The sequence below is a fragment of the Furipterus horrens genome, unplaced genomic scaffold (assembly GCF_987537825.1).
Source record: "Furipterus horrens unplaced genomic scaffold, mFurHor1.1.pri manual_scaffold_3, whole genome shotgun sequence".
NCBI lineage: Eukaryota > Metazoa > Chordata > Mammalia > Chiroptera > Furipteridae > Furipterus > Furipterus horrens.
In genome coordinates, this window is record NW_028327173.1 from 160,278,592 (window position 1) to 160,295,217 (window position 16,626).

General features: G+C 36.5%; 2 protein-coding genes across 2 annotated transcripts in view; one reads left to right on the plus strand and one right to left on the minus strand.

The window, feature by feature from the left end:
* TEX9 (testis expressed 9) overlaps positions 1 to 211 on the plus strand; it is a 61,174-nt gene extending 60,963 nt beyond the window's left edge. Inside the window, exon 12 of the mRNA XM_090272011.1 lies at positions 30 to 211. Within this exon, the coding sequence (XP_090128137.1) occupies positions 30 to 107 (78 nt within the window). The 3' untranslated portion in view covers positions 108 to 211. The remainder of the gene's footprint in view (positions 1 to 29) is intronic.
* A 797-nt stretch (positions 212 to 1,008) lies between these two features.
* MNS1 (meiosis specific nuclear structural 1) overlaps positions 1,009 to 16,626 on the minus strand; it is a 35,737-nt gene continuing 20,119 nt past the window's right edge. The window contains exons 4-10 of the mRNA XM_090268352.1: positions 13,791 to 13,893; positions 8,498 to 8,727; positions 7,488 to 7,704; positions 7,265 to 7,372; positions 4,491 to 4,748; positions 3,406 to 3,531; positions 1,009 to 1,344 (exon numbers count right to left, since the gene is read on the minus strand). Coding sequence (XP_090124478.1) covers positions 1,252 to 1,344; positions 3,406 to 3,531; positions 4,491 to 4,748; positions 7,265 to 7,372; positions 7,488 to 7,704; positions 8,498 to 8,727; positions 13,791 to 13,893 — 1,135 coding nt within the window. The 3' untranslated portion in view covers positions 1,009 to 1,251. The remainder of the gene's footprint in view (positions 1,345 to 3,405; positions 3,532 to 4,490; positions 4,749 to 7,264; positions 7,373 to 7,487; positions 7,705 to 8,497; positions 8,728 to 13,790; positions 13,894 to 16,626) is intronic.

Here is a 16,626-nt window from a genome sequence, read left to right on the forward strand (position 1 = left end):
AATTAGACAACTGACTTTTAATAACACAGATGCATATTGAAGCTGCCAAGATGCTGTCCTTCACGGAAGAGGAATTTATGAAGGCACTTGACTGGGGAAATTCTTAACGTGGGCTACTTTAGTGAGTCTATAACCAACAATATGTGATAAATACACATTTCATTTACGCTGTAATGGTTTAAATTACTTTTACTCTTAAGTAATAAAGATATTTGATAATGAAATCAAAATAATTCCCAAGAATTCCTTGTTTGGGGGAATACAAAATTGATATATATATAATTATTAGGAAAAGGAAACATTTTATAAAATTAAGAAATAGGAATTTAACTTTTGATTCTGCTGTATTTCTTGTGACCTATTAGCCCTTTCTCTACTGCACTTGAATAGAAAATTTTTTATGTTCTGGAGATTTAAATATCCCTAGGTCATAAATGAGTTTCTCTCAGAGAAATTCTGTTTTTAAGTTCTTATTGACAAATCGGGCAACTTAGGTAATAAAACACTTTGAAATTCCTCACCCTTTACTTTTCTCTTCCCTTACAATAGAATGAAAAAGACGCTAGAATGAAAAAGACGCTTTAAAAAAGTTACTTCTAAAAATATTTATTAAAAAATTAATGTTTAAAAATACATACAAGATAGATTTAACATTGTATTAGTTTGCTTTGTACCACAGACTTAGTGGCTACACAATAGAAACTGACTCACAGTTCTAGAGACTGGATGTCAGGGGTTGGCTTCTCTGAGGCCTATTTCCTTGGCTTGAGCGTGGCTGTCTGCTCTCCACAACGTCGCATGCCCAGAAAAAGATGCTTTAAACCCAAATTAATTCTAAATACTTATTTCCCTGGCCAAATCAGGGAAGTCAAGTTCCTAAACACAGTCATAGAAAGCACTGTAGCTTGAAGAGGAATGCAGAAAAGGCTCTGAACAGTAGGAGTATGGAAAAGTTCAGTCTCCTGGGTTTGGTTTTATAGACACGTAAAATGCTGTAACGTGGTGTAAAACTCAGATCTTCAAAGTTTAGTACAAAAGCAGTTTGACTAAAAGAACTTAATTTTGCATTTAAAAATATTCAGTAATTTTAATTAAGAAAGTTTTTTTCTTATAGGGAACCATTTACAAATTATAAATCAGATGTTTTAGAAATTTCAAATAGGAATAGATTCCTACCATCACTAAAACAGGAGTTACACTGACATCTAGTGGTAACATACAAAAGAACCCAGGTTTTACCAAGTCTTGATATCACTTTTCTTCACACATTTCACTCCTTTTCTGATATGCCTTCCTAAACTCTTCACCAAGCATTTCAATATCATCCTCTTTTTTGAATACACCCTATAAGAAAAGTATTTTGTGGGTTACTTTGAATGTCAGAATATTCCCCTGAATAATTGTACGATTAGCAAATATATAGACATGAAATTACTTAACAGATTTATGAAAAACATTATTTTCTGAAAATTATGATTTGATCAACATACTGAATATTCTTAGACTGACCTGACTTCATGATTAATCAGTTCTGGTGTTGGAACTTGTAGTAGTAAAGTAGAAGATTCCTATGACAAATACTACTACTTCGATTGGCTGAAGGAGAAGGAATTTAATCGATACTGTATGCTGCCCTTGTCGTGAAACAGCCCTACAATATTTTTAAGAGGGGTCAGGGTAGAGTCTGAGCTTGGCCAGATTCATGCTTGGGATTGGCTCTTGCTTCAGTTCTACGGCTAATCAGCAAACATTCAAACTTGCAGGAAAAATATCCAGGTTTGGAGGTAAGCCATTTAAGCAAGCCCTTTGAAATTCTTTACTCTTTTATTTTGTTTTCCCTTACAGTAAGAGTCTCTTTAAAACAAAATTGAACTTAAATTTTACTTAGCTTATAATTAAAGGGCTAAAGAATAATTTAGGTTATTTGGGACCATTAGGACCTGAAGAACAAAGTCATTTTAGGGTATCTCCCCATCTCCACAACTATATCCCTACAAAAATATCTAAATCCCAAGACTCTCCCAGAATCTGCAGTCTGTTTCAAGGAGTATCGATTCCATATGGTATTTGTAATTAATACATCATTTTGTATTCATTAATCCTGTCTCAACAATTAAGACTATAACGTCCTGTGGGCAGGCAATAATTACTCATGTTACTCCTTCTCTCCTTCCTTACTTTGCACTGGACTAAACATAAAATATACACTTGATTCTTCCAATTGAATAAAATATCAAAGAAAACAATTTCTATATTGGATGGATGGAGATTTTATTTATGTGTCCAGTTGTTTGTGGCCTATGAAGCTCAGTTTATTTTAAAGTCACAGTGTATCTCAGATGTACATGAAAATTTGGTATCTTCTGGAAATACTTTTAAAAACCAAGGTTACCTATATCTTCCACTTTAACAAACCCTGGTCGCGGGTAGTTTGTTTTTTAGTGCTTCAGATTTAGATTGTATCATCTGTTAACCTTGAGGGCGCATCTTTGAAAGTGGCCCTATCTCTCTTGTCCTTTTGTACTGGGAGGGACAAAAAATAGAAACTGACCTGGATCATACTGTATGATCTTTTTGATGTATTGCTATATTTGGTTTGCTAATATTTTGTTGATAAAACAGCTATGGTACATTTACACAATAGAATATTACTTGGCCATAAAAAAGAAGAAAATTTTACCCTTGTGACAGTATGGATGGACCTGGAGAGCATTATGCTAAGTGAAATAAGCCAGTCAGAGAAAGACAAATACCATGTGATCTCACTCATCTGTGGAATCTAGTGAACAAACTGAACAAACAAAACAGAGACAGACTCATAGATGGAGAGCAGGCTGACAGCTCTAGGAGGGGAGGGATTGAGCCAAAAACAAACTCATGGACACAGACAACAGTGTGGTGATGGTGGGGGTGGGGGGGTGTTATGGGAGAGTAGAGGTAGAAGAGGGTATAAGGGGATAAATGGTAATGGAAAAATACAATAAAACGATTAAAAAAATTGAGGTGATCTAGAACCTAGTTATAACACAACCTCCTGTTATAGAGCAGATCTGTCACAGACTCAGTTCAAGCATGTATCTGCTACTGGTGTTACTCATAAGATTTTCTGTATATCATCAGCTTTGGTGTATAAAGTATTATGATTGCTTTACGGTAGTTTAGTTTTAGAATACATACACTAAAAGGGGAAAAAAATCTCAAAACCTTAAAGTTGATAAATCTAGCTCATGACTTTAAAACTGTGCAACCACGAACTCTCATTTTGGAGATGATCAGTGATTGGCCAAAATCCCACTGCTGCTTGATAAATGAACGAAACCCAGGACCTCTGTAATCCTAACACCATGGTTTTTCCTCCACTAATAGATGTCATGAGGATTACACCTGGAGTTAAATCTCACTTACTTTAGGGAGATATCCTAGTAATTCTGTAGCATGTTCTTTGAGAAGTTTTAATCTTTCTTCTTCAATAATTGCATTAATACGCCCCTGTCTCCTTAGCTGCAACTGCCATTCTTCCAGTTCGTGTTGCTGGAAATGTAAAAAACGTTATTGTCACAGTACATTAATCTTAAGAAGTTGTCAAAAACAATTCTTGCAGTGAATTAGATAAAATTGATGAAGTCTTTATTGATACTAACTTCCAAAGATTCTAGATGATATACATGGTGAGGCAAAAGTTGGTTTACAGTTGTTCCTGTGGAAAATACAGTAACAAATAATACAAGAATAAACTCTTTGTTTCGTGTACTCACAACTGTAAACCCACTTTTGCCCCACCCCATAGTTAAGACTGGGATTTTAGTGAGGCTAGTACGTATTTTCAGGACAATAGCATTACCAAGGAAAAAATGTTCAAAGAAGTGATTTCCTAATTAATTCAACAAATATTTATTGAATGCTTACCATATGGCAGGTGCTAAAGGCAGCTTACAGTTTAGACAAAAAAAAAGGGGGGGTGTACAACAGAATAGGGATAGCTAAAGAAATATTTCCATATATTAATTTTTTTAAAAACCGGTATGAAGCCCAAGAGTAGCAGCAAGAGTTCTACAGGGAGAAATTTCTCAGGAATGAGTTCTGAATACCCAACCACACCAAAATTCTGTGCCATGTGATATGGAAGAGGTGACTAGCTTTAAAAAGTTTTAGGGCTTAAAAGAACTGTTAAGGAAATGTATCCAATTGTTGCACAGGGAGGGATGCTAAAAGGCAGACTGTTGAAATAGTCATTAATTCCTGCCAAGAATTATTTTAAAGTAGTATTAATGCAAAGTTTTTCTTTGAAATAACTAGTTTACTAGGGTCGCTATTTCTTCAGACCATTCTTTGTCAAAATCATGGAAACCAGAAAGAAAAAATATATGTGATTAATATCTAACATCATCTGGCACATAGAAGGTTCTCAGTTAACTGTTTAGTGGATGCGTACATAATCTGATTGCTGTTAAATGATAATGGCAAAAAAAAAAAAAAACACTTTTCCTTACTTTCTCTGCAAGGAACTGTTTCCGGCGCTCTTCAATAAGTTTTTCCACAGCCCTCCTGTGTTCCAGCTGCTTCATTCTTTGTTTCTGAGCATTCATTAATTCTATTCGATCATCCTCAGCAAGTTTAGCTAACATAGCTTTTCTAAAGATCTCCTCTTCCTCTTTTGCAGCCTGTAGTACTAGTTCCTTCAAGGCCATTTGTTCTATAAAATTTTGCTTCAACTCTTTTTGCTTTCTTAATTTCTCTTCTGCTTCTTCCTAAAATAGAATTTACATGTAGAAGTAATTCGGTAACTGTTTCTTTAAAGCAGGTTTATAAAGAAAGGGTGGGATAGTTCGGTTAAGCTTAAAAGAACAGGGCAGTGTTACGTAGTTAGATAACTAGTGTAAACTAGTTGGATAAAGGATACACTGCTTTTGAATTGCCTTCTGTTACTTGTTTTTACATTCGCAGTTGCGTATATTTACCATCTTGCTTCTGTACTCAGAATTAACACATTACTCCTTTGAAAAGGACTGATATAAAAACTTTTTTTGCTCACCTAAGTTTATTAAATCTGTATTCTGTGAAATCTGAACCAACTGTGAATCATTCTAGAATCTTGCATGAAATTATTGATCAGATCATTGATATTTTTCAGAACAAAAATCTAGCAATGATAATCAGAAGTTTTTCAGTGAAATTCAAATTTACTTGTAATAGTTCAAGTCCTTTTCTACAAACTTTAATTTTCCCAATATTTTATTATGAAAAATGTCAAACATAACCAAAAAAATAAAGAATAGTGATCACCCACATACCTAACACCTGGATTCTATTCATAACATTTTACTGTTTTTGCATTATTATCTGTTCAGTTAGGACTGATGTATGTTAAGTCCTTCTCTAATCTAACCAACTTTGCCCAATTCTTACACAAGCTCCAGGTAGTCCAGCATCCTCAAGGCATTCAGAATAATCTTAACAATGACTGTCTGGATAGGGCTCTTACTGACAGATAATACACACTGTAAGGGATTTACTACAGGCCATCAGCTGGCGTATACAATTCAGAGGTCCAGGGAACCAGGCTGACGTTCCGCTGCCTCAACGCCCTGACCTCCCTGGCGTGGCTGCTGTCCCATCTCGCTCCCTTGCATCATCACACCCTGAAAGGGGAGGAAATACCTGCTGGAGATAACCTAGGTCATATGGAGAACTGTAGCTAAAAGAAGAAAAATGCAGTTTTAACTTTATAGTATTTATAATGAAGTAACACAAATGTTTTTTAAAAGGGGTGGGAGTGGGTTTTAAGTGAGCCAATATGCAGTATCAGCTGTAACAGCTTTGATCATTATATTGCATGTTCAGCCTTTCTTCATCTGTCCCTTCCTGATCCCCTTCTCAAACCCTCCCTCCTCTGCAATCTTTTCTAATCACTCTAATTCACAACTCTCTCTTATTGGCCTCATACCATTTAACTTTTCCATCTAATTTGGTTTCATATGTATATGTCTTATCTCCTCACTACAAATAAGTTCCAGGAGGGCAATCTTGTTTTTCTTTGGATGTACTATTTTCTTTATCCATTGATGGACACTGAGGTTATTTCTGTATCTTGGAAAGGCTGCAGCTGGACATCCAAAAGCAAAAACTGGACCTTGACCTAAGTCTCATACCATATTCAAAATATTAACTGAAAATGGATCACAGACTTATAAATACAAAAGTCAACAACTTTTAGGGAAATAATTACTCAGGATCTAGGCAAAGACTTCCTAGAATTAATACCAAAAGTATGATCCATAAAAACGAATGCTAGACTGACTTCATAGAAATCGAACACATTTGCTCAGAGAAAGACACTGTTAGGATGAAAAGACAAGCTATAGACTAGAACATATTTGTAAATCACACATCTCACAAGGACTGGTATCTAGAACACATAACGAACTCTCAAAATTTTACAATAAATGAACAAACAACCCAATTAAAAAATCGGAAAATCATCTTGACTTGAGGTCAAGTTTGTTGATATTGCTTTTCAACACTACATCCCTGTGGTCTTCCGACTACTTATTCTATATACAGTGGTACCTCAGTACTTGTTAATGCATTTGGAAATTGTGACGAGTGCCGGAACCAATGAGTGATATAGCATTTTCCCTTGTGGGGCGGCACCATGAATCATACAAGTTTTAGCAAGTGTGACGAGTCCTGAGCAAGTTCCGAGTGCGGAAACATTGTTTTCTCATCATAATGCTACAAGTACAGCGCTGGACAAGTTCTGAAGCGGACAAGTACTGAGGTTATGACTGTATTGAGAAGCGATATTCAAATCTTCAGTTATAATTATGGATCTATTTCTCCTTTTTGTTTTTGTTAGTTCTGCTTCATGTGTTTTGAAGCTTTATTTAGGTTCACATACATTTACAATTATTATATCCTCCAGATGAATTAACCCTATTATCATGATCTCCAAACCTGCTTTCGATTAGTGTCTGCATGGTATATCTTTCTCCATCCTTTTGTTTTTTAAAAGGATATGTGTCCACGTATTTAAATTGTGTTTCTTATAGACAACATAGTTGCATCATGCTGCTTAAGTAGTTTGTGAACTGCTGCTTGGGTCTAGCTTTTTTATCCATCCTGAAAATTTCTCTTTTAATTGTAGTGTTTATACCATTTAAATATAATTATCAATATTGTTGGGTTTAAATCTATCTTTCTCCTGCTTCATCTCAAAATTGTATTATTCTCTCTGTTAACCATTCTTTCAATTTCCAAAACTTACCTTTAGTTTCATCTTATGTATTTCAGCTTGTTCTTCCTCGTATAATTCTTGTCGCACTTGTTCCAAATCTTCACGCTGCCGTAGCATCTCTTGCAATTTCTGAGTCAGCTATTAAATTTTTTTTTAAAAAAAGAAAAAACACCACTCAGACATTACAGGAACCAAATCCTATAAAATTTCTTTCACAATTTCTCCAGTGTTAAGAAAGTGGTTATTTTAATACCATATTTTGAAGCTGTAGCCTTTTTTCTTCATTTTCTTGAACTTTTGCCATCCGGTCTTCTTCTCTTTGTTGCTGCAAGTTGGCAAATTCTATGATTTTTCTGTTTTCTTCTTCCATTTCTTCACGTTTCTTTTTTCTCCAGAGAGCCTGCTCTTTCTGAAACTCTTCTATATACCTTCGAGTTGCATTCATTTTTTCTAACTTTTGTTGTCTTTCCCTAAAATGCAGTAATGAGGCAGTTTTATAGTAGCAGAAATAATAAAATATCGAAGAATGTGTCATTTCCATCAGTCAATAATGTTGGGAAAATGTAGTTTGTTCATTCATGCAACAACCATTTCCAATATCTATTATGTGCCACCAAATATATTACAGGTATGAGTTTTTCTGTGTAAAATACTTCTATACCTCTTTTCTAACCTGTTAATGAAGTTTTATGCATCGCATTTCAGAAAGGCTACAACCTGTTAAAATCTGCCTCACAGCACTCTATATACACTTCAGCTAACAAGGAAATTCATAAGATTTTCTGACATACAATATGACATATTTAAGAAAAAAAGGTTTAGCGTTGGCTGGTGTGGCTCAGAGGATTAGGTGCCAGCCTATGAACCAAAGGGTCACCAGTTCGATTCCCTGCCAGGGCACATGCCTGGGTTGAGGGCCAGGTCCCTAGTTGGGGGTACATGAGAGGCAACCACACATTGATGTTTCTCTTCCTCTCTTTCTCCCTCCCTTCCCCTCTCTCTAAAAATAAATAAATAAAATCTGAAAAGAAGAAAAGAAAGAAAAAGAAAAAAAGGTTTAGTCATTGCCATTTAATGAGCATTTCTTAATTACCACATAATTAACTATCATGCTAGGAGACAAATAAGAGCTGGTCTCAGTTTATGTGATAACTTACTGAGGACGTACTGTGTACTGGGTACTGTTTAGGTGTTTTACCTCTTCAAAACAAGTCTGAGATTAATGTCAATGTTTAGCCGTTAACAAAGTTGAGATTAACTTACAATTGATCTTCTTCATAGATTTTCCTAACAATTTCATCAATCATGAGTTTCTCTTTCAGCAACTGCTCATAAGCTTCCTGCTTTTTTTTCTCTTGTTCTTCAAGTTGTTTCTCTAAGTCAAGATAGTACTGTGCTTTTCCTTTATTTCGTCTGTCTTCTGCTGCACTCTCTTCCTTTATTATTCTCTCATGTTCTTCCATCATGGTTTTGGCTATTTCAGCATCACGTTTCTGTTATTAAAACAAAATTAATCTTTCCATTTTCAAATCTGAGCAGAGTGTGATAGAGTATTTTAAACAGATGTAATTGAATATCATAAAGCCTGTTACATAAAATATTTTCATCTGTGTAAGTAAAAGGCAAAGGTAAGTCACTGTCACCTGAAGGGTTTGAATGATGAGTCAAACAGTAAAGAGGCCTTCCAGGACCACAGCTTTGAGACTTCCAGCCAAGATGGAGGCGTAGACAGACATGCTACATCTCCCTCCACAACTAAGAAGGAATACAACTACCTCAAAACTAGAAACAACCAGAAATTCCAGAAAATCAGACTGCATGGAAGTCAAGCAAACAAAGAAATACTCATCCGAACAGGTAGGAGGGGCGGGGAGGACGCGGTGTGGTGGTGGCAAGCAGCAGCGGGCCAGCAGAAAGTGCAGTCACACACTTTAAAAAGTCAGGAGGGACACCTGGGGAGCGTTCCCAGCTCCTCACCGGACCTAGCAGCTTAGGGTCCCAGCACCGGAGAAAATCAAGTCTCATTGCTTCTGACTGCAGACCAGTGGGGGTTGGGGTGGAGGCAGAAACTGCCGGTCTCAGCAGAGTTCGCTTGTTTAAAGGGACCCTGCAGTCCTAGAATGTCTGCAGACCCACCCACTGTGGGAATGACGGCCAGGGCAGCAGCTAGAGGGGCGCCAGTCCAGTGCGGAAGTGGGAGAAGTGCCTGGAAAAGGGGCGAGTGCTGAGCAGGTGGCATTGTTCCCTCTAGGACCCCTCCCCCACATACAGCGCCACAACGTGGTGAAATGGGCCACCCTGAACTAACGAATCCCTAAGGCTCCGCCCCTTACAACATAAGAGAAGCGATAGCTCTACCTGGGACGTGAAGGCAAACAAACACAGGAGCCTGTCAGAATGAGGAGACAGAGAAGTATGGCCCAAAAGGGGGAACGGATCAAGGTTCCAGTGGGAGAACTAAGCAACGAGGAGATAGCCAACCTAACAGATGCAGAATTCAAAACACTAGTGAAAAGATGCTCACAGGCTTGACAGATATGCTTGAGTACGGCAAACGCTTAAGAGAAGTGAAGGCTATGCTAAGTGAAATGAAAGAAAATCCACACAAAACCAATGGTGAAGGGAAGGAAACCAGGGGTCAAATCAATGATTTGGAACATAGGGAAGAAAAAAACAGTCGACCAGTGCAGAATGAGGAAGCAAGAATTGAAAAAAATGAGGAAAACTTCCCAAATTTTGTGGAGGAGATGGGCATATAGGCCCGAGAATCAGGGAGGGTCCCGGACAAGCTGGACCCAGAGGAGACCACACCAGGATGCATCATGATTGAGATGCCAAAGGTGAAAGATAAAGACAGAGTCCTGGGGGCAGCAAGAGACTGGCGGAGAGTTGCCTATAGGGGATTGCCTATAGGACTATCAGCTGATTTCTCATAGGACACTTTGCAGGCAGGAAGGGCCTGGCAAGCAGTATTCAATGTGATGAAAAGCAACCTACAACCAAGATTACTCTATCCAGCAAAGCTATCATTTGGAATGGAAGAGCAGATGAAGTGCTTCCCAGACAAGGTGAAGCTAATGGAGTCCATCATAACCAAACCATTATTATATGAAATGTCAAAGGGACTTACTTAAGAAAAAGAAGATCAAAACTATGAACACTAAAATGACAACAAACTCACAACTATCAACAACTGAATCTAAAAAATAAAAACAAAATCCAACTAAGCAAACCGAAATAGGAACAGAATCATAGGTATGGGGATCATTTGGAAGGTTATCAGCTGGGAGCGGGGAGGGGTGAAATGAGGAAATGGTGTAGGGATTAAGAAGCATAATTGACTGGTACAAAATAGGAGGAAGTTAAGAATAATATAGGAAGGGTAAAGTCAAAGTACTTATATGCATGACCCATGGACATGAACTAAGGGGTGTGGGATTGTTGGAGGGAAGGGTAGTAATGGACAGAGGGGAGCAAAGGGGGAAAAAATGAAACTACTGTAACAACATAATCAATAAAATATACTTAAAATTAAAATTAAAAAAATAAAAACATTAAAAAAAAGTGGCCTTCCTGTTCCTTCAAGTAGCTCTCTGAGGGCAATTCATAATAAGGGTAATCAAGAACTCTACATTTGAAAAATAGTAACTCAGAGCGTCGGCCTGCGAGCCAAGTGTCGCTGGTTCGATTCCCAGTCAGGACACATGACTAGGTTGCATGTCAGGTCCCCGGTTGGGGGCGCGAGTAAGAGGCAACCACACAGTGATGTTTCTCTCCCTCTCTCCTTTCCCCTCTCTCTAAAAATAAGTAAATAAATAAACAAACAATTAAAAAAAAAGAAAAATAGTAACTCAAATTAGAAGTACTCTATTAGTAACTGTATTATGTTAACTGCGAAAACAGTAGTCACCTTTTTTTTCTATTTTTCTTCTATTTAATATTGGCAATTTTCACAGTTTTTAGCTTTATTATGTATGTGGACAGAAGAAAGGTTCTGTGGAGAGGTACCTTCACAGGGTGATCTGATCATGGATTCCTAACTGGGCAGGTCAGTAGGAGTCATCCCTCCGGCATATAGCTTTTCAATAAAAAGTTAATTTTTGCCTTAAGTAAGCTCTGTCCATTGTTTCTGTGCATCCACATTAACACGCCTTTGCAATAAAGCAGTAACCACCCTCAGCAGAGCACAAAATCTTAACTACCCTATAATCCAGTCCCCACTTTGCTTTCTCCCACCTCCATGTAATCTTTCTTACGTTCACTCCTTAATTTCAAATGCATGAAAGAAGCTACAAAAATTTTTCTCTGGAGCATCTGAGTTCTTGCTTCCCAGCATAATCAGTTTGGCTCAAATAAACTCATGAAAATTCTCTACAGGTTGGCTGTTTCTTACGTTGACATGTATCAGCTGCTATTTAGGGTAGGCACACCTCGGTGATACCGTGGGTTCAGGTCAGACCACCACAGTAAAACGAGTATTAATTTTTTTGCTGGTGGAGAGTCTTGCCTCCAATTTGTAAAAAACTCAGTATCTGTGGAAGCATGAGGAAGTGAAGTGCAATAAAGTGAGGTGTCTGCCTGTATTATCTTTTTTATACAGGTCTGCTATTTATAGCTCTGAGTAAGTCTTAAGTTATTCCCAGCCTAAACTTTCTTTCCTGCCACTGGCCTTTTAAGTCTCATTTACTAAAGGCCTTTTGTAATCATTTTAACTTAAAAGGGTTATATATGTCACTGTGTTTTTTCTTCTGCAGCTTTTATTTCACTCATTCAAGATCATTCCGAGTTAGAGACAGTATTGCTTCTTGAATAGGTTCAACCCCTTACTTGTTTTGAGCATTTTTAAATCATTTAACAAAATAAGTTTTAAATTAAATATATATCAGGGCAGTTTTTAAAGTTGCCCTTTACTATTATGACCACGGCCCAAATGTTTTGATGCCAGAATAGTTAGCAGCATCAAACATAAGAGAAGAAACAGATCAAAATATGAATGCTACTAAATGCCATTCCTGATCTCACTGATGCCTTTGCTTCTTTTCTCTTAGCACATGTTGTACTAGGTTCTTTAGAAAAAATGTAAAATGATAAAAACATGTATTACAGATTTCCATACACTTATAGAAAGACTGTTCTCATTTCACAGTTAAGAAAAATAAAGCTTAGAAAGACTGAAACCAAAACTAGCACCTAGATATCCTGACACCTAGTCAAGTCCTAGGAGCATTTGACTAATTTTTGTGGATCAGTTTTGTTAAGGAAATAGCATTTGTTTCATGAATCAGACAAAATGTCTACAATTGCTTTGAATAACCTCGATTATCAAGGTAATTAAAACTGCAGACTACTGGCCAAACAGTATATTGTTTATATTCTACTTTATTTTTGAAAGGGTAGAATAAAACTATGTGGCTTACGAAATGAAATCTTACCCTTTCCTACACATCACTGTTAACAGCATGCTATATAACCCTCCAGGTTTTTTCTGTATTTTTCTACACAGGCACACACATCGCTATGGTCAGCATCTGTTCTCACTTGATGCCTACAGTATACTGTACCAGTTAACTATTTGATATCACACTCTAATTGTGTATCAGTACATGTGTGTATTGCTATATACAACATATATGTATTAATATACATGTGTTGATATCCATATACATATATGTACAGGTTTTTAAAATAAAAATGGTCTGTGATATGTATTATTCTCCAATTTAATTTTTCTGCAACTTTCTTTTCTTACATTTAACCTAAAATATATATGGTCCAACATTAAATGCCAGAAAATTTACCTCTACCTCCTTCTCTTTAACCGCTATAAAACATCTTTTGAGAAGGATCTAGGAGAGAGGGGACTCTACCACCAAAATGCTGTACAACATAATAGAGCAATGAGAGAAGGGGAGTGTAAGGCTGTGTAATATTGAATGAGATCTTTTCATCTATGTCTAGCCTTTCTTCGTGACAGTGAATCCTCAAGTTATGACATGCACCTGCTTTGAAGTGTTAACTCAATAAACCCTGTTTTATATTGGTGAGTGTGTCTGAAACTCCTTTGCCCAAGAGGAAACCTTGCCCTGAACTTGGCAGTTTGTCGGGAGACAGAAAAAAGGATAAACAGAGGGAAACATATTAAGAGATTGCTGTTTATAAAACAGAAAAGCTTATATAAAATAGTCTATATTTAGAACATTTGAAAATGAAAAAGCAACATTAAAATATATTAATCATGCTAACAACTTGTACTGTATTGGTTTGTCAAAGAATATTGGTTAGAGATCATAAATGCCGAGAGCCACTGAATACAGCCATTCATCCTAAGCAGCAACCAAATCCTTTGTCTCTGAAAGGCTCTAGTATTATATTAAACAAGGCTCAATATTAAATAATCCCTGATCCCCTATACTTCAAGGATTTGAAAAGTATTAAGTATTTGAGAAATCTAGCACTGTAAATTCTTTATAGCAACAATTTTTTTTAAATGGTCTATTTTTGGTTTTATAAATGAACCTAAAAATACAGAAAACATAATGAGCAGAAACATGATTACCATTTGTTCATATTTAATGGCATCCTTTTCAGCAATCTGAGCTGCCCTTTCTTTATTCATGTAAGCCGCTTTTAATTTCTTCTCCAATTCTCTGAGTTCAATACTGTTTAGAAAAAAAAGGACAAATTTAAGTTTGAGGACCATTACTGTAAAAATAATTACATATGAAATTAAAATATTTTTTTCTAAATGTGTAAAACATACTTACATTATTAAATATTTTGAAAAAATACCCTTCTCCCTTCATCCAAAGTAAAATCATGCATGTAAAATGGGATGCCGTAATTTTCTAAACAAAACAACCTTTTTATTTTCAACAATCATTACTAAAAATCTTTCTGCCAATGCCGGGCTCAGGTTAGATGCTTTACTAATATTGGACAAAATTTCTGGCCAGCTACTAATACTATCAAATTAAAAGAACTATAGTAAGAAGGGTTTAGACCTAAGCGAGTCACGTAAATTTTGTTCTTTGGTTTGGCTGTATGTAAAAGGGGCAGCTGTGGGAATTAAATTAGTTAATGTGTATAAAGAGCTTAGAAAAGTATCTGTTCCGGGGGAGGGGGGTGCTGGGTGGAGGGGAGCAAGGGGGAGAAAATTGGAACTGTTGTAACAATATAATCAATAAAAAACATTAATTAAAAAAAAAAAAAAGAAAAGAAAAGTATCTGTTCCACAGTAAACTCTCTATGAATGGTGATTATTTTTTGATAATGAAGATGAAGAGGGAGTGACGGTGGGGAAAGTTTGCTTCACCTCTCCGAGCTTGTTTTCTTATCCGTTTCAAAATGAGAATTGGCCTCAGACAATTCTGAATTATTTTGAATCCATTACTTTCCTAATATTAGTGAAAACAACATGCCACACAAAACTTTTCATTTTAATGTGCCAGTCATAATTCTGAATATGATAGAATATGAGAATTCTGAGTTGGAAGGACCCTTAGTTGTCACCTAGATGTACATCTTAATTCTTACAGGAACACAGAGGCACTCACCTAATTGTAAACTCAACTTACGAGTACCCCATACCTACAAAGAGATAATCAAAGGGTAAGGGAGGAAAGATACTCCTGGTGTTAAGGTGTGTCCTTCTTGCCCTTACTGCTGTAGGCATAAATGTATACAACACGAGATTGACTTCTTTCATAAAAATATTATACATGAGGATTAAGGTTCTAGGTTAGTGTACATATTTTACTAAGAGGCTGATATATATTTACCAGGATTTTTGGGGGGGGTGAAGGGGAGTTTGGTACTGATTGTGAACCAATGTACAAACCCAATCACAACTTATAATAATTGCTTCTACAAAAAAAAAAAAAAAAGTGCATCAAATTCCAAACAACCAATTTGCAAATAAATGACCTTCATTTGAAGGACAAGAACACACATTTCCACTGGATATACAAGGTCTGTCCAGAAAGTATCCAGCCATGTAATATGAAAAATAGACATTTACTGAAGAAGATACAAGGAACATTGTACATAGGACAATGATGACTCAGACCCCTTCAAAGTAGGCACCTTGGGACCTCACACAGTTCTCCCAATCACCATCAGCTGCCCCATCATATTTTCCTGAATCTCATCAACAGTCTGAAATCTCTTCTCTTTCAAAGGTGGTTTTAGTTTTGTGAAATGCCAGAAGTCACAGGGCGCCAAATCTGGGCTGTAGAGGGGCTGAGTCACCTGGATGATTGAATGTTTCACCAAAAAACTCACATGAGTGGGTGCATTTTCGTGATGAAGATACCAATCACCAACTGCGCATAGTCTTGGCCTTCTGAATCATCCAAATAGTTTCCGCGGGGGAATGTTCAAGCTTAGTGCAAAACTTGATGCAGATTTGTTGCTCTACTCAGTCATTCTGAACGTGACAGCCACACAGTACACGTGCTCACTCAATGGCATCCACCCACCCCCCACTGACTAATACAATGAAGTCATCATTGTTCACGCATGTGCATTCCAGTCCACTCTCCTTAGCTACCAGATTACATCGATGTCATGCAAACTGTTCTCATTATATTAACAATGGTTGGACTTTTTCCAGACAGAGCTCATATACCTAGGAGTGAAATTTCTCAGTCACAGGATAGACTATGTTCAAATTTAGTAGATGATGGTTTCTCAATGATTTATACAGATTTACACTTTCATTAACAGTGCCTAAGCACTATCTAACCACTCTTGTGGCTATCTAATACATCCCTGGAGTTTTAAGTTATGTTTCCTGATTACTAATGGAACTGAGACCTTTTCATATGTCGTGAGTAATTTATATATTTCTGTGATACTCTTTTTCAATATACTTTGTCCATTTTAATACTGGTTTATTTACTTCTTACTGTTGTATAAAAGTTCTTTATATATTATGGATACAAGTCTCTTGTTGGTTATACACATTGCAAATCTCTCTTTCCAATCTATGGTTACTCTCATAGTCATTTCTTTAGATGAAGAGAAGTATCCTAATTCACCAATTTTTTTCTTCATTGTCAATGACTTTTGTCATGTTTTAAGAAATACTGCCCGCCCACAGATATAAAAGATATTAGTCTCTCAAAGTTCTGTTGTTTCATCATTCACTTTTGGACTACGATTTTTCAGGAACTAATTTTGGGTGTACGAGGGAGAAATCAAGTACATTTTCTCCCATGTGGATATATAATTGATCCAGTGCCATTTTATAAAAATGTCTATTTCTTCTTAATGCTCTGCAGTGTCAGTTTTGTCATAAAGTAAGCGTGCATGCATGCATGGATCTGTTTTTGGATTTTCTATCCCATCCCTCCTCAACTGCCTCACAGAAAATTAAGTGATTTGTATTTTTA